The 25,027-nt window shown below is 40.0% G+C and overlaps 1 protein-coding gene across 12 annotated transcripts in view; it reads left to right on the forward strand.

Moving 5' to 3' along the window:
* RAPGEF4 (Rap guanine nucleotide exchange factor 4) overlaps positions 1-25,027 on the forward strand; it is a 291,293-nt gene that overhangs the window by 164,156 nt on the left and 102,110 nt on the right. For 11 of the 12 annotated variants that reach the window (XM_023259461.2, XM_023259462.2, XM_045033954.1 and 8 more), the window contains one exon: positions 3,809-3,828. The exons of the other annotated variant lie outside the window; for it this stretch is intronic. In XM_023259461.2, the coding sequence (XP_023115229.1) occupies positions 3,809-3,828 (20 nt within the window). The remainder of the gene's footprint in view (positions 1-3,808; positions 3,829-25,027) is intronic. 12 annotated transcript variants of the gene reach the window in all.

Below are 25,027 nucleotides of genomic sequence, written 5' to 3' on the forward strand. Positions count from 1 at the left end.
CAGTCAGAGCCTCCACACCACGGTCTTCTTTGTTGTTGTTGTTGTTGTTGTTGTTGTTGTTGTTGTTGTTGAAGTAGGCTTCACACACCCAGTGCAGAGCCCAACGTGGGGCTTGAACTTAAGACCCTGAAATCAAGACCTGAGCTGGGATTAAAAGCCGGACACTTGACTGACTGAGTGGCCCAGGCGCCCCCCACACCAGGGTCTTCTCAGCGACAGTCACCCTTCAAATCCTCTCTGTAGCTCCTCCAGTCCCCACTGACTGCCAGCCTTGTCACTCTCAAGATGATCCCCCTCCCCGCTTGACCAAGATCGTAAGGGAACTTACTCACACTCGTCGCCCTCCATGTCATAGTTCCTGTGTAGCCTCTGCCCTGTCTCTGTTTCTCTTTTGTCCTTGGGGTGGGGAGCGAGCAGGAAGACAAGGTCTCTCTTTCCTTTCCTTTCCTCCCCTGTGCTCGATTTTTCTTTCCTGGCTGAGGTAAGGATGACTGGCTCATGAGGAGTCCTCCAGTTGAAATCCTAGCTGTGCTGTCTCCCATCTGTGTGACCTCAGGCAAGGCACTTAACCTCTCTATGCCTCGGTTTCCTCACAAGATTGCTGGGAGGATTAAAGGAAGCAAAACACATCAGGTGTTTAGCGGGTGCCAGGCATAGAGTAAGCACCCAAGTGATGTGAGCTATTGTTTCCTCACCCCCAGTCACTCTTCAGCCCCTAGATTCTGGCTTCTGCCCCACACCTCTGGACTCAATCCATCTAAAATCTCCAGTGACCAGCCAACACCAGACTCCATCGTTAACATTCCCCATCGCTCTGACTTTGAGTAAGACTTTCCCTGTTCAGATTCCATTCTCCCTCGGTCCCCAGGCTCCACCACATCATCCTGGTTTTCTGGTATCTTGCTGGCCACTTGGCATCTTGTCTCTTTCACAGGTACTTCTTCCTCTCAGCTAGAAGTTTGGGTCCCACCCAAGAGTCCACCCTTGACTGTTTTTCTCTTTTGTTCTCTATACTTTCCCCATCACCATCCTTTCTTACAGTGGATAGACACTTCCCGAGCCAATACCTCTGCTTGATTGTTTCTGCTGGTTCCCTTTCCACCTGGATGTTCTGCTGGCCTTTTAATGTCACAGTGTCAGTAACAGAACACATCGCGATTCCCACAAAACCCATCCCTTGTCCTGAAAGCCACATTTCCATTCCCATCTGCCCTGTTCTCCTCCCATCCCAGGCTCTGAACCTCAACCATTTTGGAGTCCTCCCTTCTGTCACCTGTATGCACTGAGGTTAATCACCCATCCTGTCCTTTGCTCCTTCTTTTGCAGGGTTCCTGTTTTTTCCTTTCTGTTCCCTCTGCAGCCACCTGGCCAAGGGCCTCATCATTTTTGATCTGAGGGCAAGAATGACTCAACTGACTCTGAAGCTTCAGTATCTCGCCCTTGGTCTACCCTACACCTGACTTATACCTGACTTCCACAGAACTTTTTAAATTTACTTTTTCTTGTGAAAAATTTCAAACATTTGGAATGATGTAGTTAATATCCGTATCTTCATCACTTTAATATTTTAATACTTAAATATGGGTTTATTCATTGCTATATACACTTTAATATTTTAATATTAATATTTGCCTTATTTCCTTCTAATCACATACACACATTTCACCCCAAATTCTTTGGCAGGTATTTTTGAAAATAAAGACTTTTCCATGCACAACTACAACACCATTATCGCACCTAATAACTGGTATGACTTTCCTTAATAACATCATCTGCTGAGTTCATATTCAGATTTTTCCCACTGAATGTCTTTATAGTTCTTTGCTCAAATTGGACTTCAAGGACCACGCTCTTGTATCTGATTTTTATGTTGTAAGTGTCTTTTCAGTTTGAGCAGACCCTTCCCTCCTTTTTCCTCTGTTCAAAACACTTTTTTAATGTTTGAGAGAGAAAGAGCATTAGTTGGGGAGGAGCAGAGAGGGAGAGAGCGAGACACAGAATCCAAAGCAGGCTCCAGGCTCTGAGCTGTTAGTGCAGAGCCCGACGTGGGCCTCAAACCCACAAACTGTGAGATCATGACCTGAGCTGAAGTCGGATGCTTAACCGACTGAGCCACCCAGGAGCCCCTTGAAACATTTTAATGATTGCCCACCGCTTGCCGCAGAAGGTCAAATTCCAAGATTCCTCATGTCTTAGCCCGACTTTCAAGTTCCTGCATGGCCCCAAATCATTTTTTCAGTATTATTTCTCTACAGATACCCTAATTTCTAGTCACTCAGATAGGGTGATTTGTGCAACTGTGTATCTTATTGAAACTCCTAGAAAGGAAGTTTCTGTTATACCCCTGTATCTCCTCATACAATCAACTCCAGTCTTTTCAAAGGGTTGTTGAACACATGGATGGAATAATGAATGGATGGCTGGGATTCAAAGTTTCAAAGTGCTGACATTAGGCCACCCTTACTCCTTCTGACAGACTTGGGAACTGATGACAAACATGCCCCTTAATACTCTCTCTGTCCCCCTGCTCCTGCCTGGGCTTTGATGTCCTGGTACTATCTCAGTTTGGGGGCTCAAAGTTTAGTTAGGGAGCGTTTCCAGAATGTCTCTTCCACCCTTACCCATTCTGTGTACTTTACTGCTGCCTATTAAATTTTTTTAATTTTGAGAGAGAGAGAGAGTACATGTGCAAGCAGGGGAGAGGAACAGAGCGGGGAGAGAGAGGGAGAGAGAGAAAGAGGGAGAGAGGGAGAGAGAGAATCCTAAGCAGGCTCCATGGTCTCTGCGAAGCCCAATATGGGGCTCGATCCCATGACTCTGGGATCATGACCTGAGCTGAAAGCAAGAGTCAGGTGCTCAACTGACTGAGCCACCCAGGCGCACCTGCTGCTGCCTATTAAAGTGGGCACTCAGTTCTTTTAAAGCCAATTGTGTAAACCCTGTGCACTCCTTTATTAAACATAGAATGTGCTGTTTACTCAGAATTTGGATGTACTGTATTTTTACATCGCAGACCACCTCAGACTGGCCCAGGGGCAAGCCACACATACAAACCACCTGTGGTTCCATCTCCCAATATAAAGCCACTTGGAAGCATTAAGCTCTGCTGGGGCTGTGGACCTTCCAGTCTGGCTACCCTTATCATATGAGCCAGTGTTAACAGCCCCAAAGGAAGTGCAAAGGACCAGGGCCTGCCTGTGGCTCATGAAATGCTTGTAAATGAATGAACAAATGTGTAAATGGATGGATGATTAACTTTTTCACTGAGAAAACTGGGTTACCCCTGGAAACAGACACTGCCATGCTCAGACTTGACTTGGAGGCAGCAGGAATTTGCTTTGCCCCAAATGGAAGTTGTGTTCTGTGGTTTTTATGTAGGACTTGAAGCTAGGTTGAAATCCTTGGAGCATTGTGAGATAGTTTGAAAAGTAAAAATACAGTATGTGCAACCTTGAGAGTTGACATGTCTGTCCCAGATTCCGAGTGTTCTGGTACCTAACACAGAGGAATTAGTTGTTTGTATAGTATCAATGAATCAGAGATGGATTTTTACCTGTGATTTTTACGAGATTTTGTTGTTTGGCACACAGCCCCGCTCCTGATTCATTGATTTATGTATGTTACAGAGTTTGGTGGGTGCTGCTGTTTTTCTAAGCAGCACGATGTAAGTTTTGACGGAAACACAAATTGGAACCACCAAAATTTTACTTGGTTTGATTCAGCAAAGAATTTCAGTTCCATTTTGCAGATTCGTCTTACAATTCATGCTCTCTCTCTTTCTCTCTCTCTTTCTCTCTCCTTCTTCTAGGGATTCCTGACAAGGAGAACGTGAGTAGCACCCTCTCTGCCTAGCTTCTAAACACTGTCATAAGGTAAAAAAATAATTATAGTAACCCTACCAACAAAGAGAACTCTTCCATCCACATTCAACAGAGCAATAAATATTTTTCTAATCTTACTCTGGCATCTTGGGTGAGTCACTTTGAAATATGAGGGAGGAGAAGGTCGATTGCTCTGACATGGTCATCACATGTCCTTGATATTAACTAGTCTGAAGAAAGGTTATTCTAGGGGCAAACAGTACAATTGCCGAAGTGTTTTTCCTTTTCCCACGATGTAGCCATGGCAGTAGACCAAATCATTACTCGAACAACAAACAGAAAATTAGTTGTTTTTCCTTAGTAGTAATACAAAATATGAAATTCATTGTCAGTTGATTTTTTTAATCGTATTCAAGTACACGAATTCCAATCCTTCTCTTCGGAAGCTGCAAATAAGTAAATGCTCTAATTGTTTAAGATAGACAGGTAAGAGAACAAGTTTAGGACAATCTCTCCAAGAACCAGTACCAGGTGCACATTTCAAGGATGGTAGTGGTGCAATGGCTTTGGCTTTGCGTGTAAATAATAATAATATTAATTATATATTAACTAGAATCTAAATTTATTCAGCAACATGGAAGGGTTAACGATGGAAGTGTGTAGTGATTAACTTGAACCCATGCTTGGTGGCTCTCTTAGATGTATCATTGTGTTCCTTGATTGCTCTACCCAAGTGGCAACATTACGGAATCATTACAGAACCTTTTCTTTTCCTTTCCCTGCTTTTGATCCTGTGTCTGTGGACAAAGATATCATCTTAATTCAATTCAAATTATTTGTATCCCTTTTCTGAGATCTTACTCTAGCTTTCCTCAGGTCTTCTTTTCATAATGTTAGTTTCAAGGGCTGGTTGGGAATTCTGGCCCACTGTTGTACCACCACAGATTTGGGTTCCAGACCCAGCAATGTCACTTAAAATGTCACACCAAAATTTCACTTGGTGTGGTTCAGCAGAGAATTTCAATTCCTAACTGTGGGCCTTACACAAGCTACTTGACTTCTCTAAACATCTTTGCTTCATCTTTATTTATTTTTTTAAGTTTATTATTTATCTTAAGACAGAGAGAGAGTGGGAGAGGGGCAGAAAGAGAGGGAGAGAGAACATCCCAAGGAGGCTCCATGCTGTCAGTGCAGAGCCCAACGCAGGGCTCAAGCTCACAAACCATGAGATCACAACCTAAGCCAAAATCAAGAGTTGGGCACTTACCTGACTGAGCCGACCTGGCACCCCTCTTCACCTCATCCTTAAATGTGGATGTTAGTTGTGACCACCTTAAAGGCCATTATGAATATTGAATGGGATAATCTGTGGAGAGCATAGAGACGAGTCCAATAGAGCTCAGTAAATGTTAAGACTATTACTGTAATTATTATTTTCTCGAGACTTGTATCATTTTCTCAAGATCTTTCCCCACTGAAAAATATCCTATTCTATATGAAGTAACTGTTCTTTTGCCTTTTATGGTTCTCCTTAAAATTCCTTCTGCAATGAGTCTTTCTGTTGATCTTTTGCTATTAAAATATATACATATATTCAAAAATATATATATAACATATATATTATACATAACATATGTATCTTTGTAGGTTGAGCAAAGCTCTAGATAATCAGGTTCATGGAAAGCCAAAGCACGAGCCTTTAGAGTCTAAACTAACAAACTCATCCTGCCACAATTTTGGATACGGATGTCCCAAAGCACTCCAAAACAAGTAATACACAGATCACTAGCCAAGTAAAGAAGATGAAAGAGTCTGGTGCTTCCTCATCAAGGAACCATCAGTGATGTGGAGGCCAGAGACAGAATGGCCAAGCCATAGGAGGTCTAAGATGTTCTAAGCTTCAAAAGGAAGCTCTGTCTCTCTTAGGCCCCTCGTGACCTTTAGGTTGGACCTCCCTGCAGTGGGACAACAGGCACAATGTTCTAAGCAGAGGCGTACCAGCTGTCATCATGTAGCTCACTTCGTGACAAAATAGGAATTTGAAGTTTATAGGAAGTCGGATACATTGAATTGTTCCCAGTATATTGCCCTTGAAGATTTAGGGGCTAGGCTGTCTCCCCAATATCAGTTGTAGTGGATGTTTATTTGTATTTACGTGGGTAATTCATTCTATGTCAAATTCTCTAACAAACAGAAAAGCACCCTTTTTCTCCATCAGCAAATTGAGTGGATGTAATGTCACCATATGCTTTTAAGAAAGCTCTTCAATGCCATCAGTCAAAGTAAGGCAAATGAGATGAAAGACATTCATGAATAGAGTCAAAGCTCTAGAAAGATAAAAAGAAGCTTAAGAGCCTTAAAGTGGTGTTAATTGAAATTTTTCCTTTATAAGAGACAAGTTGTGTTATGATGATTTCTTTTATCCTTTACCTCTGTTAACTACACGTGGGGTGATCTTATATTCCCTTTATGTTTCTAAATAGCAATAACATGCCTGTGGACCCAAATAAAAGCACTTAGACTATTATTGTTTCGGTGTCCAGCAGCTTCTTTGTGGAGAGAATATAGTCTCCTTTTCAGTTCCTACTCTTGATTTCATTAATCATCATGTTTAACTTTAACCAAATACTTAGGCGTCCGTAAGTGGTGTTTTAGCTGCCTCTCAGCTCTATTTTATTTCCAGACACAGTCTCACCTTGCATAAAAAGAACTTTCTTTTCATCAATTGCACTTTCATAGAAACAAATGGGCTGGCAGTTAACTTGCTGGATTGTTTTGTTTACTGCTTACTGTAATTGATAGGGACATCATTTAACTTTAGATGACACAGGGTACTGGAACCTATAAAATAATTAATAAAATATTAGAAAAATGAGGGGCACCTGGGCGGCTCAGTTGATTAAGTGTCTGACTTCAGCTCAGGTCATGATCTCGTGGTTCATGAGTTCAGGCCCTGTGTCCTGCTCTGTGTTGACAGCTCAGAGCCTGGAGCCTGCTTTAGATTCTGTGTCTCCCTCTTTCTCTCTGCCCCCTCCTGCTCATGCTCTGTCTCTCTCTCAAAAATAAATAAACATTTAAAAAAGATTAAAAAGAAAAAGAAAAATGACCCTTTGGCCAATAAAGCAGACTATTTTGATAGGGTTATGATTGTTTGGGGCTGTTGGTTTTATAAATAAATTCTCTTTGATCTGTTTAAGTTGTAATTTTTCCGTCTTCTGTATGTGCCCTGTTGAATGACCATGTTTAACACAGAAGCTAAAACTCACAACTACAAGAAAGCTTTATAGTTGAAAGTTACAGTTGCCCTTTGGAGGAATGTACTTGTCTAAAATTTTCTGCTACTTATGTAGATTTTGTTCCTTATTGTGCTCCATCCTTTTGACAGGCGATTGCTATGGAGTTATGTAATTTTAGAAGTTTTCTTCCTCAAAGTAGAAGGAGCCAGAAAATAGACTCAGGAAGATATCACAAAGTAATCCCATTTCCTTATTTATAAACATCTAGTTTCCAAAAGGATCATCTGAGGTCCCATTTTTTTTTAAGGCAGTTACAGTGTTGACAGTGTGATTAGTGAGGTTCCTACTAAATATGGAAGAGTACTTTCCCAATATAAAACACTAATCAGTTCAATAATTCAGTCAGTTATGGAAACAGCCCAAGTGCCCATCGACTGATGAATGCAAAAAGAAGATGTGGTGTTATATATATACACACTGGAATATTACTCAGCCATTAAACGGAATCTTGCCATTTGCAATATACATGAATCTAAGAGTATAATGCTAAGTGAAATATGTCTGTCAGAAAAAGACAAATACCATACAATTTCACTCATATGTGTACTTTAAGAAACAAAACAAGCAACAAAGGGGTAAAACGAGAGACAGAGAGAGAGAGACAGAGAGACAGAAACCAAGATACAGACTCTTAACTATAGTGAGCAAATTGACAGTTAGCAGAGGGGAGGTGGGTAGGGGGATGGGTGAAATAGGTGATGGGGATTAAGGGGCGCACTTGCTGTGATGACCACTGGGGGTTGTATGGAAGTGTTGAATCACTATAGTGTACGCCTGAAACTAATATTACACTGTATGCTAACTGGAATTTAAATAAAATATTAAAAAAAAACCATGAATCAATTTAGAGCTCAATGGTTTCCTCAGCACTAGAAGAACTGGACGCTACCAATTAGTAACGAGCAAGCTTGGGGGTCTTGTAAAACTATTTGGTAGGTCTTATTTTAAGAAGATGACTGAAATCAGGAGTTTGTCAAACTTTAAAAAATCATGGGTCATTTATATAAAGAATCATTTTTGGCATCTATTATAAAGACATAGGTTTTAAGTGGCAAATAGGGAAGATACAATTTACACAGCTTGAAAATTCTCATTAAGGTGACAACAATAAGAAGAAAATAGCTATTAGGGTCAAAAGGATAGGAACTTCAGGCATTTTGGGGGAATATAATAACATTCATTGCTGCTCTTTTTTAAGGTTAAAGAAAACCAAAATATTTCCCACTTATTAAATAACAACATCTTATTTTACCATTATAGATGGGCTATGATTCTGGGCCAGATGAAGAAAAGGGAAACTGTGTATCCTCATACAAACTTAAAATATAAAAACAACAACAACAACTTAGATAACCCCCTAAAAACCCTATAAAACCTTTCAACTCCAGCTTTAGAACACCTGCTGAATTCAAACCAACATTTTCTGTGAAACCATTTTTAAAGTCCTGCTTTAAAACGTGACTGATACACGTCCAGAGCTTATCAAGACATCTTGGCCAGAGTTCACAGGTTTACTGCCAGCAGCCAGTTCTCTCTGTTCTGGGGTGAGGATGGCTAGCTAGTGCTGTCACCGCCATGCAATGACACATCCGTTAACTGGCCAAAGGCGCGAGGCTCTGCAAAGGAGGGCACACCAACCACACGCAAAGGACAGAAAACCCTAAACCTGCTCATTTTGATTTGAAGGGACAAACCGCTTATCACTCAAGTGAAGATTAGATGTGACAGTGTTGCTGGCTCCGTCCCTCCCGTTGAGCGTAAATATTCATTTCTCTAGCTGGCCTATTGGAACACATAGCTCAGGGAGCCAACACTTACTTTGCCCCGCCTCCTGCAAAAACACCGGTGACTTAATGTCCAAGGTGCCAAGGACAGCATCAGCTCTCGGTCTCTGAAGAAATGTTTGTGTTTGTGTTTGTGAGTTATGCATTTTATGGGGCAGAATGCCCTCGCTGAATCTCTTCCTGCTTTTGTCTCATCTGGTCCTCTGCCCTGTTATAAAAGCTGACGGTGCCTTCTCTGTCTCTAGCTCCTGCAGAGGTATATTGATTGAATTTTTAAGATGATGTATAATTGCCCTTTATCCAGATAGTGAACGGTAAATGTGGGTAACACTCTAAAAACCTGATCCCCCTCTTGCCAGTTAAGCTATGGGTTTGTGACCTCTGAATGTTCTCAGCAATGTTCACAAGACCGGCTTACCGTGAGTTTCCTGGATGAAAGGGCACTTATTGGGGTGCATTGGGGTGGTGGTTCATTCATATAGTTTAGAGTTATTTTTATAATATTATGAACTTGCTGGATATTTCGGTGCTCTCATTTTGGTTTCTCTACGGTGCTTAGATTTCTTTAATGGAATAGAACTTTTTAATGTTGCTGCGATGCTTGTGGTTTCCTAGGGTTGCCACTGAGCTTTACCACATTTCACCCTGCTTGGAGTACATCCCCTCAGGCTTTTGTGTAATCAGAATTTGACTTGGGCAAGATATCACAGAGAACATCCAAGTGTTTAACTGTTTAAAATAGTGATAATACAAGAAACGAGATTCCCCAGTCTCTGAAGCCAACAGCGTCTTCCCTGCTTTCACGTTAAAAAATGGCATGGCCTTGAGATGAGGCCCATATTGGCCGTGGTGCTGAGAATCAGTTCCATTAGCAGCAGGGGCAAGGAACACAATGTCATGTTGATAGTAATATACTATACTGCTGATTTCAAAGTCACGGGAGAGTATATTGCTGTCTCCAGAAATATTTTATCCTGTGCTACAGGCAATTATGTTCATCACCAGTAACTTTGGGCTGCTAGCACGTTATCGCAATTGATGGTGAGAATAAATTAGATGGTATCATTTTTGTTTGATGTATCTGAATTTTTATTGTTCTTGTTTTGAGAAATTGAAACCAAATTATTTGCTAAATATGTCTTATGTTTAGGAGAGAAAAGTCTGTAGTGTTCTCAGATTGGGTAAATTTAATATAGTGATTACATGTCATTTAGGATTTGGATCCTTTTCTAATAACAATTCTGTGTCAAATAGATATTAAAATATTCTGTAGTCATTCTCTTTACCTTTAAGTAAAATTATGTGGAAGATAGATGATTGATAGATGCACATATACACATACGTACATATATAAATACATACATATGTATGTATGTGTATATTTAGCTATTTTCATTCTTTAAAATTTCCAGAAAATGAAATTGTAAAACTACCTTTTCTAATATGATGTCATTGTTCATAATTCTAGTTGCCAGTTTTTATAAATGTTTAAATTCTGTTCACTTCAACTTAGTTTTATTTTTTTATTTTCCCTCAAAGAATGACTCAGAAATACCCACAGAATGTGCCATCTGTTTTCTTGAAAATCTTTAACAAGCATGTAGTGATCAATCCCAAGCCCCATGTGGGGCTATGAAAATAAATAAAGCATGGTCCCCTCCTTCAGGGAGTTAGAGCCAGTGTGAACACATAAGTACATAAGTACAAGTCGTGGGACCTATGGTCGGGAGAGCGTGGCATGAGGACGTGAGCTTAGGAGCTCTTCAGGCTTGAGTTACGGTCACAACTCTGCCACATACTAACTGTGTGAAGGTGCACAGGTCAGTTACTTCTCTGTTTCCATCTACAGTGGAAATAATAGCAGTGTCTTGCCCCAGGAGGCTTCCAGAAGGATTAATGAAATGATTTATTCCAAGTGGTTAGCCAGTGCTGGCGCCCGATATGTACTTTCAGGAGACTCATGGGAGACACATTCTGTGCAGTTCTTGGGGAGAGGGGGAGGGGTTCAGAGCAGGCTTCACAGAAGAAGAAATGCCTGTGTCCACTCTTGATGGAAAGTAGATGTTACTCAGGTGGAAGGGAAAGAATATTCCAGGCCAAGAGCATTGCATAAATAAAGGAACAGAGATCCAGAATTTTCTCTTTTGAGGCTAATTTCATCAGATCTAAAATAAAAACTTTCCATTATTTTAAACACTGTAGTTTGTAGTATCCCTTTCAAAGTCATCAAGACCTGGTTTCCAAGCTCCAGGTATTTCAGGGTCCCAAGCAAACGCACTTTTATCCCTAAAACTTGGTCTATTTTAGAAGTGTGAATGGGGATTCACTTTGAATTTCCCCCTAGTTGTACTTCCCAGTAAAAATGACAGATCTAGATTGCTAATATCTTTGGAACCTATTGTTCACTCTAATCTCCAACTCCTTTTCTTCTGTAATTGCCCAGGCAGTGCTCCCTTATTTCTGTGATTCTCCTTTGTTTCTCCCCAAGCCCCCACCCCTGCCCTCCACACACCCTTCTTTCGAATGAATCACTCTGCAGTGTTGCCTATTGAATTTTGTCCTTTAACTTTTTCATTTGTCAAGGCCACTTTAAATTTTATTCCACTTCTCCTAAGGGCCAGCCACCCCCACCCAATTGGGTATCATTGTCAAATTTAGTAAGAATGCTTTTGAGCATTAATAAGCATGTTAAATCCAGCAGCATTCGGCAAAGGATCTAATCTTGTGGAATTTAATTTGTTTGTGCTAATTTATTTGCATATGTGATAAAATTATCCCATCCAGACATGAAAAAACTACTTAGGAAAACATACCATGGAAATACTGGGTAAAACAAGTGCTAAGTCACTAAATTCATGTCTGTGATGCTTTTCACTCACTTGTAACATGAGGGAAAAGGAGGGTGATAATTTTCTATCCCAGAAGACATGAATATGACTGAATTAATACCTGTTCATTGTTATAGTCTGTGTCCCCAGAAATGCATCAGTTTCTGTCCTTGACGCTTAACAGGGGCGACACGAAACAAGTAAGTTACTCACTTCCCTGAGCTACAGTTTTCTCATCAACAAAATGGCGATCCCTTACCTATCAGAGTAAAAGGATTATTGGGAGATCAAATAAGATAAGGCATGGGAAAATTCCAAAACTCCGTACCGCTCAAATTTAGAACTTATTAAACCTCCCTGGTGCTTAATTCTAAACAAGATCACACCCCTGTCTGTAGCCTCAGCCCCAGGCCATCTCTCCAACCTGGATAGGGGATCACTGAGGTTGGCCAGTGGGTTCGATTTAAGTGGAGATTGGTTCTGGGGAAGCCATATAGAGGTTCTCTTGAATCCTGTTAGGACTCGGTCCAGTTCTCTGTTCTAGGAAGACTGCAGGATGCCAAATGGAAAGTCGTTCATCTTAATGTCCATGTAATTTGGCTCAGCCAGGAGAATGAAAAATTCCCATGTCATACCAAGTGCTCACTCAGTGCTGTAATTTGATAGCCCAGTTCCAAACAAAGTGAGGAAACCACACCCAGAGTTGACTACAAAGATGGACCAGGATAGAATAAGAACAGGAACATGAAGATAAGCTGGAGAAGGGGCCTGGCTTGTTTGGGGGCACAGCAGAACATTATGGATGTTTTCACGGCAGTCTACCCTGGACCTTCTAGTTTTAGGGTATGTGAGATTTTTAAATATATGTTTAACCAATTCTCCTAAAAGTGTCAAAGCATTGCAATGTACAACCGCCTACTAAAAGAATTTGTAGCATAAATGCAAAAATAGCTATGTCATTCAACAAGAAATTCTTTTAAGTGACTGAAACAGGTAATAGTGGGCCTTCCCGCCCCACTCCTTCCTTTATGGTTTCGATTTTCTTTTCTCTTTGGTGTGTGGTTTATTCAGAAAAACACTTGGGCTCCCTCTGGTGGCCATCCCCGTGTTTCTGCATGTCTAATCTTAAAGCTGAAGTTTCAGTTACATGGCACGAAATGCTTGCATGAAAGTGGAAGTGGAAATATTAATAGTAAATGTTATTTTCTTTTGTAAAATACCTACTACTTGGAAACTTTCAAATTAGTCAGAATATCCATCTCATTCATTCCTCTATTTATGTCTTCTAATCTAATATGTTGATATTTGACTTTCCTGAAAGAAGGGGTATCTGGTTTGCAAGTCCATAGAAAGATACTGAGTTCCAATCCTGTAAATCAAACAGATTTTCCCAAGAAGTGATTCTATGAATCAACAAATTTTTATAGAATGTTTACTGTGTATTATACCAGAGTTAGGCATTACGAGAAACAATTTGCTAGTCACCATTTTTAAAAACTGTAAACACACTCTTCTTTAACGATTAGCAATATTATGTTATTTCTTTTCCTCCTTTAAATCATGTTCCTGCTGTATTTCCCCCACAGAATTTATTGTAATGTATTTTTTCCAGAACAAATTACCTTTTAATTATGTCAATACGTTAGTTAACATACAGAGTCAACAGCAAGAACAAAGGCTCAAACATAACAGTGTCTTAAAATAGAAGATAATTTTTCTTCATGTTAACTGTTCAAATGTAACCTGTCCAGAGTTAAATGGCATCTCCATGTTGTGATGCATTTTTATGATTGAAAGTTTCTTCTTGATTGCCCTTTTATACTTTCATGTATCAAAAAGAAGTAAGTAAATTTTAAATTTTTCTTATGACTATAGCTGTCTGTGAAAATTTTTCTTCTGGCCCGAGTTATGACAGTAGTAGTACACAACTGTCAAAGTAAAATAAATATTTTATAGATTTTTATAAGCAATTACTAAATATTAAAGTAAATTATTATTGGAAATGCTTCATTGAATGCCTTGGATGCTTTCTAAAAATGAATTCGTTATATATCTGCAATGGGTTTAACATCAATTCTGTTCTTCTTCTTAGATATTATATGGGTAAGTGCTGTGAAATCTCATTCACACAAACCAGCAGATGAGAAGGAAATAGTTTTAAATAGCAAGGTCATTGAATTCTTTGACTCCTAGGCAGCTAGTGGTACCTCCAGTGGTGCCTCCTGGAGAGAGAGTGACGATGGTGTGCTTGCAGGAGAGGTGTGGGAAGTGTTGCATTCTGGATGGATTTGAAAATAAGAGTGATGGATGAAATGTGAGGTGAGAGAGTAGGAGAGGAGTTAAAGACACCTTCAGGGTTTGGGCCCTGACCACATGGAAGTATGCAGTTGCCAACAACTATAAAAGGGAAAGCTGAGGATTAGGGGAGTTTGGAGACCTGGTTTGAAGGTCACTGTACTAGAAAGCATCCAGGGATATAATTAGGCTTTTGTACTCTCCCTCTGTCCAGCCGATAGTTAATGATAATAAACATCAGAGAGTGAAAATGAGATTAAATGTTGGGTATTTATACTAAGTAGCATATGCCTGGGGCATGAATAAAATTAGAATGTGTCTGAAAAAAATAAAAATAATGAGACAAAAATCAGCAAGGATTTTATTAAGTTCATCCCCCCCCCACATTACATTTTGTAGATTTTAAGATAATTTATGTTTGTAAGTAAACTCTGTATACAACTGCAGATATCACCTTTCAAATTAATAAAAGGTTGATTTATGGAATATATCAAGTACAAATAGTAAATGAATCAAGCTAACAAAGCGTTGCTCAATAGACATCCTCAGGGACCTAATTTAATGAATAGGTAGAGGGATGGTTTTTGTAACTGAGCCCACAAATTATTCCTATATGAATCAGTGATTTTAAATGGCTATGGCCTGCTTGAAACAATTTGCTTTCTTAATTAGCTTATAATCATTCTCTTTTATAGTTTCTTATACTACTAAATGGACTAATAACCCCCTTTTTAAAAATAAATTAATTTTTCCAGCCTAGCCACAAACTTCCAATTAATAAAGTTTGAAGGAAAGAAATAATTCCATAATAGGATGAAAAGTGATCATATTTTATGTAATCCTTTTAAAATCAACTAACATTTATTAAGTGCCTACTACGTGCCATACAGCCACATGCTTTGGCTCTAGAGATGTCAAGTCCAATAAAACTAATTCTTGACTTCAAAGAGCAAACAGCCTAACAGCCTAAACAGCTTAGGAGGGAAGTAGGTAAACAGATAATTATATCAGAATGCTACTGACAGAGATTGGAGTTAAGTGCTAACGTTGTCTGTGCATTGTAAGAACCATGTCACTTGAACGCAAAGGATTTCCAAGAAAATGTTGTATTATTCACCCCCCGACATTCTCCCTCTTCATAAGAATGCAGTTACTAAGTTACTGTATAACGTCAGACTACATAAATTACAGGTGACAGAAATCCATATCAGGCCTCCTCAAAAGCAAACAAGAGGGGAAGTTGAAGACTCACATCCCCAGTCCACAGGAAGAGCAGGTGTGGAGATGGCCCTCTGCTAACAGAAGCCAAAGCCTCTACTTCTTTCTACTTCTCTGCAAGCCTGTAAACATGGCCACCACCAGTCCCTGGTTCTTCCCCAGCAACTACAGTTAGAAAACCTTGGGGAAAGACACTGACTGAGACCTAGTGTGCATAGGGTGGCCCCTTCATTCCAACTCTAAGCCAGTGTGGGTGAGATACCACTGTGGGCTCAGGTCTGAAGATGGGGAGAAAGTCTGTGACCTAATGAAGGGGAACAGGAAATAGTACCTGTTCACTCCTTCTCCTCAGGGAGGCACATTTAGCTGACTGCTAAAAAAATCAGTCCCCTTCCTCTGGTGTACTCAGATAACATCATAATGCAATCAATATCTCATTTAGGGTTAGTCTTCATCTCTTGTTTATGAAGAAATAGGACAGAAGACTTATGAGAATAATGTTGACATCACATTTTGCAATAGCTTTGATTGCAATACGCATTGTGCTTTAGAAATTCCACGCATTCCATTCAGTCAGAATCATAATCTCTTTTTCACTGTCTTAACATGTATGATGTGGAAATTAACAAGATTTGATCTTGTTAAATCTTTTGAGCTACTTAGATGTGGGTTCTGAACCAGTAGATGACATAAGCAATCCTATTTGTCCTAGAATATTACAGGAATTCTTCTTTTTTATCTATTTGATTTTAAGTCTTTAAACCCAATGAGCCAAATTTACATTCAGATGAATCATTGAAGCTTATATTGTGTGCCCAAAAGGAAATGTTTATGCTAAGAGTCTCAAATGAAATCTAGTGAGACAGTGAATTTTTTAAATAATGGTTATCTCTTACGGATCATAAATGTAATAATGCTTATGGTGAATATTTGGAAACATAAAAGTATTTTTAAAAATCTCTCATAGATGCCACCATCCAGAGTTCTGTATGTTTCTGTTTTTAACATATAGAAACAAATACACATATAGAAACAAAATTTAGTTCATACTGCATGTATAGTTTAATATTCTACTTTTTTTCAATCAAGTTTTTTAAAATACTTTTTTATTATTTAATATTGTCTCAGCCATATCTTGTCAAGGCTAGGTTTTTCACACAATCCCCTTCCTGTTTCTGGGATTATTTTTGGTCACTTCGCTGTTGTTCTTCCTTCATTTTTGATGTTCTAAGATTCCCTGTGGTATTATTTCCCTTCTGTCTGAAGAACTTCCTTTAGAAATTCTTGTAGAACAGGTCTGCTGGATATGAATTCTACTGAATTTCCCTTCATCTGAAAATGTCTCTATTTTACCTTAATTCCTAAAGGATATTTTCACTGGACAGAGAATTATGGGTTGGAAGTTTTTCATGTTTCAGCATTGTTTTTATGAACCAATTTGCTACATTATCATTAGCTGAAGACCATTGTTTACAGATCTCCTTTGTTTTTATGTGGTATCCTTTTTCTGTTCCACTATCCCATCCACAATATCACTTTACATTTAGTGACCATGTCTCCTTAGGCTCTTTTTTGGCTACTACAGTTTCGCAGACTTTCCTTGCTTTGATGACTTTGACAGATTTGAGGGATAGTGATCAGGCATTTTAGAGAATGTTCCTCAGTTGTGATTTGTCTGATATATTTTTTCAAGATTAGCCTCAGATTATGGGTTTTGGGGGAAAGACCACAAAGTTATAGTCCACTTTCATCACATCACATTAAGAATACATACTATCGGGGCGCCTGATAGTCGGTTGAGCGTCCGACTTGGTCTCAGGTCATGATCTCACAGATTGTGAGTTCGAGCCCCACGTCAGGCTCTGTGCTGACAGCTCAGAGCCTGGAGCCTGCTTCATATTCTGTGTCTCCCCTTCTCTCTGCCCCTCCCCTGCTCATGCTCTGTCTCTCTCTGTCTCAAAAATAAATAAAAACATTAAAAAAAAAAAAGAATACATACTATCAATATGATTTACCATTGACTGTGATTACCTAGCTAAGGTAGTATTTTCAGATTTTCTCAACCGTAAAGTCACTCTTCCCTCACCCCTTTCCATACTGAACTCTTTGGAAGGTAGTCACTATGCATAGCTCACACTGTAGTATAAGGAGTCAACATTGACATTATGTCAACAATTCAAGCATGCTATGCCAGCCTCTGTTCTCAGCACTGGGGAATAAAACAGAGATGACCTTCCCTCTGGTAAAAAAAAAAAAAAAAAAAAAAAAAATCAGAAAGTAAAGAAGTTATTACAACTAAAAGGAAGTACAAGATGCCCTAAAGAAGCACGGTCTGAAAAAAAAAAAATAATGCTGGTCACGCATGTAATTTAAAATGTTCTAGCAGCCACATTTTCAAAAGTAAAAATAAACAGGTGAAATTAGTTTTAATAATATATTTTGTTTAGCCCAAGGTACTTGAAAGATTCTCTTTTCAACATGTAACCAATGTAAAACATTATTACCAAAATATTTTACACTCCTTTTCTTGTATCTACTCTTCAAACTTAAGCAAGTACTGCACACTCACACCTGAATCCAGACTAGTCACATTTCAAGGGCCCAGTGGTCACATGTGGGAGCAGCTACAAGCTCTGGAAGCACCTAATAGAGGGCCTGGCACATCTTCCTGAGACTGAAGGTGAGGAAGTCAGGAAAAGGGAAGAGAATGCAGGTTAAAGGCAGAGGGAACAGATTGCACAAAACCTCCAGAACGGAAGAGTTTGGTGTTTTTGAGGGACTGGAAAACATTCTGAGCAATTGGAGCAAGGGGGAGAATGGTGGAAATGAGGCTGGAGAGGTAGGCAAGGGGTGAAATTAGGAAGAGGCTTTTAGACAGCATTAAGAAGTCTGGCTTTGTTTCAAGAAGAAAGGGGAACCGTTGAAGGGTTTTAAATAGAAAAGGACGTGATCAAGATGGGCTCTTTTTAAAAATCGCCGTTACTTCACAAGGAAGATGGCCAAGGACATTTTCTGCAGCAGGCAGTATAGGGTAGTGGCTAACCAGAGGGTTCATGTGCCAGAGTTGCCACCTGCCAGCCATATGACCCTGAGTCTCAGTTTCATTATCTGTGAAATGGGAATGATAAGAGTACCTTCTTTAAGGATCGTTGTGAGTATTCAGTTAAGATAAATCACCTGACTGACTTATTTCACCCATAATACTCTCTAGCTTCTTCCATGCGTTGCAATAAGCAAGATTTCCTAAGTCAGTCAGAGAAAGACAAATGCCATATGATTTCACTCATATGTGGGATTTAACAAACTAAACAAATGAGCAAAGGGGGAAAAAAGAGAGAGACCAAGAAACAGACTCTTAACTATAGAGAAAAAACTGAGGGGTACCAGGGGGGACGTGGAAAGGGGGATTGGTAAAAACTTAAAAAACTTACTATTATAGGGGCACCTGGGTGGCTCAGTCGGTTAGGCGGCCGACTTCGGCTCAGGTCATGATCTTGCGGTCCGTGAGTTCGAGCCCTGCATTGGGCTCTGTGCTGACAGCTCAGAGCCTGGAGCCTGCTTCCGATTCTGTGTCTCCCTCTCTCTGACCCTCCCCCATTCGTGCTCTGTCTCTGTCTGTCTCAAAAATAAATAAACGTTAAAAAAAAAAAAGAAAAGAGAAAAAACCTTACTATTATATATTATATGACCTCCCCACCACCACCAAAAGATAATTCATGTGAAACACTTAGCACATAGCACTCAATAAATATTTGTTCTTATTCTCCCCTTAGATTGGAATAGTCTCTTATAGGATGAATCCACAAACCTTCCTTCTTCTCTTCTTTTCTGTATTCCTATTCTGGAAGGCCCTAAGCAGATGAGATAAGAATGGAACCCTATCCCACAACCCCAAACCAGATAAGAAAACCACTTTCATGATCTCCCCTTCACCCCGGTTTATGATTACATTTATATCCTGAGACCAGTTTTCATATGAATTATATAGTCTCAGAGTTTTCTCTTCTCTGTATCTTTCTAAAGGTTCCCATGGGCTCCTTATTTAAAAAAAAAAAATTAGGGGCGCCTGGGTGGCGCAGTCGGTTAGGCGTCCGACTTCAGCCAGGTCACGATCTCGCGGTCCGTGAGTTCGAGCCCCGCGTCGGGCTCTGGGCTGATGGCTCAGAGCCTGGAGCCTGTTTCCGATTCTGTGTCTCCCTCTCTCTCTCTGCCCCTCCCCCGTTCATGCTCTGTCTCTCTCTGTCTCAAAAATAAATAAAGGTTAAAAAAAATTTTTTTAAAATTAATGTTTATTTATTTATTTTTGAGAGAGAGAGAGAGAGAGAGAGAGAGAGAGAGAGAGAGAGAGATATCAGGGGAGGGGTGGAAAGAGAAGGAGACAGAATCCCAAGCAGGCTCCACAATGTTGGCACAGAGCCAGATATAGGGCTTGAACCCACGAATTATGAGATCATGACCTGATCTGAAACCAAGCTGGACACTTAACTGACTGAGCCACCCAGGTACCCCTCATGGGCTTCTTCTTTAAAAATATTCTAAGATCACTGAGGTTTAAACTCCTAATGATAGTTAGAAGTCGTTTTCAAAATGGCTAAGTAAGAAAAAGCAATGATATTACCAACTAATAACTAACAGATCAATAATTTATGGTGTTTTCAGGCATACTGAACCACCCAGGGCATTTTACTTACAAAGTTTTGAAATAAGATAATTTAGTACAAAATTAAATCACATGGAGATTGTTTCCCTCACTTCTAGCTAAGACATGTGAACAGCTGAGGCTGTCCCCTCCCTCTGTCCCTCCCTCCTTCCTTCCCTCCTTCCCTCCCTCCCTCCCTCTTTTCTTCCTTCCCTCCCTCCTTCCATCCCTCCTTCCCTCCTTCCCTTCCTTCCTTCCCTCCCTCCTTCCTTCCCTCCTTCCCTCCCTCCCTCCTTTCTTCCTTCCCTCCCTCACTCCTTCCTTCCCTCCCTCCTTCCTTCCTTCCCTCCCTCCTTTCTTCCTTCCTTCCCTCCCTCCTTTCCTCCCTCCCTCCCTCCCGCCCTCCTTCCTTCCTTCCTTCCCTCCCTCCATCCTTCCTTCCTTCCCTCCCTCCTTCCCTTCCTTCCTTCCCTCCCTGCTTCCCTTCCTTCTCTTCCTTTCTTCCCTCCTTCCTTCCTTCCCTCCTTCCCTCCCTCCCTCCTTTCTTCCTTCCCTCCCTCACTCCTTCCTTCCCTCCCTTCTTCCTTCCTTCCCTCCCTCCTTTCTTCCTTCCTTCCCTCCCTCCTTTCTTCCTTCCCTCCCTCCCTCCCTCCCTCCCTCCCTTCTTCCTTCCTTCCTACCCTCCCTCCATCCTTCCTTCCTTCCCTCCCTCCTTCCCTTCCTTCCCTCCTTCCCTTCCTTCTCTTCCTTTCTTCCCTCCTTTCTTCCTTCCCTCCCTCCCTCCTTCCCTCCCTCCCTCTCTCCTTCCTTCCTTCCTTCCTTCCTTTCTCCCTCCATCCTTCCTTCCTTCCCTCCCTCTTTCCCTTCCTTCCTTCCCTCCTTCCCTTCCTTCCTTCCTTCCTTCCTTCCCTTCCTTCCTTCCATCCCTCCCTCCTTCCTGCCTTCCTTCCCTCCCTCTCTCCCTCTTTTCTTCTTTCCTTCCTTCCTTCCTTCCTTCCTTCCTTCCTTCCTTCCTTCCTTCCAGTAATGGAGTCCTCTCTTACTGTCTTGGGTGGATGCCCAGAGCAGGTCTGTGTTCCCCTTACAGCCAGTCATGACTACCTTCCCACATTAGGCGGTTCTGTTTCATAGCTGCAAAATAACCCTTCCAGAATCTGGAGCCTCATGTACTGGCGGCAGATGGGAATGAGACACTTGGTGTTTTCTCTAGAAACAGCCTGTAAATCAGCAAATCTTTTAATCATTAACCCCAGTCTGGCTGAAAGCTTTAATCAAGGGGCTTCAATAGCTTTGCTGTATATGCACGGGAACATTTCACCTTCCAAGAGACCCTGTGAAAATAAGTCCACAGAGGGAGCTGTAATCCTCATCTTACTTAAAAAGGAAAAAAAAAATCATGTCCACAGTTTAAGTTTCTAGTCAATAAAAGAACAATAACATTTGATTCCTTCTCATTGTACTCGCAGATGTTTCAAGTATTTCTAAAGCCTTTCAAATTACTTTGAATAAAAAGCTGCCGACCCTGAGGTAGAAATGCCAGGTTTCTAAAGTATGATTAAGGCTCCATAAGCTTATTATTTCTCCAGTAATAGTAAGGCTTTAAAATTTGGGTTTCTTCTTCTTCTATATACTCCAGAAAATTAGAAAAATACAGAAAGGGAGAGGAAGAAAACTATGAGTGTAATCAAATTTTATTTCATAGATCACGTTTCATATATCACTCTACTTATTTCTTTGGCCTTTTAAGATACACAGTTTGCGTATCTCATGACACCAGCATCTGCACTAGTGCAACTTGATGATTAAAAGAGAAAAAGAAATGGGGCGCCTGGGTGGCGCAGTCGGTTGAGCCTCCGACTTCGGCTCAGGTCATGATCTCGCGGTCCGTGAGTTCGAGCCCCGCGTCAGGCTCTGGGCTGGTGGCTCAGAGCCTGGAGCCTGTTTCCGATTCTGTGTCTCCCTCTCTCTCTGCCCCTCCCCCGTTCATGCTCTGTCTCTCTCTGTCCCAAAAATAAATAAACGTTGAAAAAAAAATTAAAAAAAAAAAAAGAGAAAAAGAAAGAAGACTGTGTTTAGGGGCCCTGGTGTAGAAACCAGCTGTGAAATGAACTGGCATCTTAAGGTAATATATATGCTGTCCTGCCTTGTTTTCATACTTTGTATGATACGCTCTCTCGGACTTTGATATTTTTTGTTTTGATGAGCTTTGTAAAGGCTCAAAAGGTTTCTTGAAAACATTAATAGGTTTTTGCTATTCCAGGAATTTTATATAACGTAAATCAAATGCTACTATCGGGTTCCCGAGCCCGTACAGGTTATCGAAATCATTTGTGTGTTCCTGTCCTGTATGGGTACTAAAATTGTGCTTATTATTATAGCTTTAACCTACTGGGTTGCCTGAGACAGAAAACGAAGTCTTTTAAAATTTCCAATCAATACAGACAAATACACCTACATGCAGGAGATTGTATAAAAGTCCATTTAGTGGATGATTTTCAATTCATGGACAAAGAAGTCTGTTTTTTCATGGTAATTATTTTACCTTTCCCAATTGGGAGTTACTATGCTATTAAAATAATGGCTTCGGGCATTTTGCAAAGCATGCATTTAAAAGCTAGGAAAACGTATTTGTGTTTTCCTGTTGGAAAGTTTTATCTTAATTAATTTGTTCCACATTAATATTTATTAGTTTTAATACAGAAACCAATGGCTAGATTCATTTCTCTAGGACAATCTGCTTTCTAGAACTTCCTTGATCTAAAGGAAATACAAGGTCAACTCGAAACTAATGTTTCTCTCTTCCAACCTGAAACACCTTACTTTAGATTTGAACTGAGGAGAAATGTTACTCCCAGGAAGGAAGAAGCAAAAAGAAAATAGTCCATAAATTGGTTGCTAACAGCCAATAAACTTAATCTTTACATATCCAACCCTGAAGAGCAAAACTGGAACTTGAGAAATGAAAAGAGGAAAAATTCTTTCCATTCTTTTCATACCACTGCCAGGGGAAAGCTCCAGAGATTTCTCCATGTATTAAATAAATATTTAATGAATAATCTCTATGAACAAAGCACCACAGGGATTCCAAGATAACAAGGACACAATTTTTTTTGTTATTTATTTATTTATTAACATTTTTTTACAGAGAGAGGACATGCAGGCACACAAGTGCTAAGGGGAGGGACAGAGAGAGAGAGAATCCCAAGCAGGCTCTGTGTCCAGCACAGAGCCCGAGCCCAGCGCAGGGCTCGATCTCAAGACCCTGAGACCATGACCTCAGCTGAAATCAAGAGTTAGAGGCTTAACCAACTGACCCATGCAGGCACACCACAATTTTTTAGTTTAAGGAGCTCGTGCTGTACTTGGAGAAATAGATATGTGCATAACCGTGGCACAAGCCGTGAGATATTTGTAGTCATGGAGACTGAAGAAATGCAGAAGGGCCCAAAGGTCAACTCAGGACACAGTTGATGTCTATAGAAAATATATTCCATAGATTCCCTAAAAATCAAGAAATTTAGGAATACTTACACCTGATTCCTAATCTCCCCAGATGGCCATTTAAATTGTTTCACCTAACAGCATTGATTATGAAACTTCAAAGCACAGAGAATGAGAAAAATCACCTGCAGTGGGCTGATATTTTTTAAGTGGTTTCTGTGCCGTCCCCAATTGTATCAGAGTGTGTCTCTAATTAGGCCGATCTCATTTTTAAACATTTTGTAATCCAAATCTAGCATTATAACCAAACAGCATAATTTACCAGAATAATCCCCTTTGGATTCCTATGAGTCACATTAGCATAGTACAGAGGACATTCTCAAATATCCATTGAATAAACTGATATTTACACAGTTTTACTCAGAATTATAGAACATGGTGGTTCGTTACGTTATATGTCATTATATGTGTGTTAACTATGTTACATAATTTTAAGGGTTAATTTATACTAAATGGGTTTGTAAGAATTTTTGTTTGAAAATACTTCCAAATTTTTAAGAGATAGGAAGTTTGGCTTTTTTTCAGGATAGGTAAGATAGATGCAATTTTGATTATATATTATATAAATAGTTTTTACAAGTTTGGCACCACAGTTAAAACACAACTGTGTGACCCAAACTCTGCCAGTCTTTGCAGAATCCATTTCTTTGGGTGAGGGTAGCAGGGGGAAAGGCTGGGTTTTAGGGTGAGCAGCGACAGAGTTTCTGGGATCCATCCTGTACACTTGGTGAGTCTCAGTGATGCCCCATGGCAGAGGCCATGAGGCTGGGCCAAGGGAAACTGCAGTGTGGTTTGGGCCTTGGTCCTGGCTGGGTCATCACTCAGCCTGTCTCTGTAGCTTTTCCAGAGAGTCTCTGAATGTTTTACTGTCCATTAATACATTCCTTCTCTGCCTCATCCACCTACAATAAGGACAGAGACTGAGATACATAGCAAATTCTGAAACTACTTTATGCCATTGATATTTAGATTCATATTGTGAACACTCCTTCATTTTCGAATACTAATTACATAAATATTGAATGCGATTACTTTTCCCCTTAATCCCTGAGGAGGAGAGTATAAGAATTATTCTGGGTTACACCTATGCTTGGAAACCTTATTAAGTGTTTATGTAATGAATTTGGTTGAGATGAATTATTTGTAATTTAGAAGTTTTAAAGTGTGTTATTTGTGAATGTTAAGTATATATTAGTCAAATACTCCTAAAGGCCAAATACATTTCCTTTAATAAATTTTAAGCATTTAATTTTCCTGTAAGGTCCTTGAGTATTTAAAAAAATAAATAAAAATGGTTTGGAAGTTATTCCTTTAACTAGAAAACATACTGATTTATTTGGGTCATATAAATGTTGTTAGGGTGATGACCTTATAGTCGCATCAACTAAACCCAATGTTTAGGAAACACTCACACTTTAGTAAGGGATTATGACATTATGGATTCAAAGGGTGCTGCTGGTAGTCCTCTAATTCCTGGATGCTCAAAGTGTGGATCACAGAGCAGTGATCCACAAAATGAAGATCATTTTGCAGAAATGGACAATTTCAGGTCTCGCCCCAGACCAGTAGAATTAAAATCTATATTTTAGTGAGACCCTCATGTGATTCATACAGATATTAAAATTTGGGCAGCACTGATTTTTTT

Source organism: Felis catus, chromosome C1 (genome assembly GCF_018350175.1).
Source record: "Felis catus isolate Fca126 chromosome C1, F.catus_Fca126_mat1.0, whole genome shotgun sequence".
NCBI lineage: Eukaryota > Metazoa > Chordata > Mammalia > Carnivora > Felidae > Felis > Felis catus.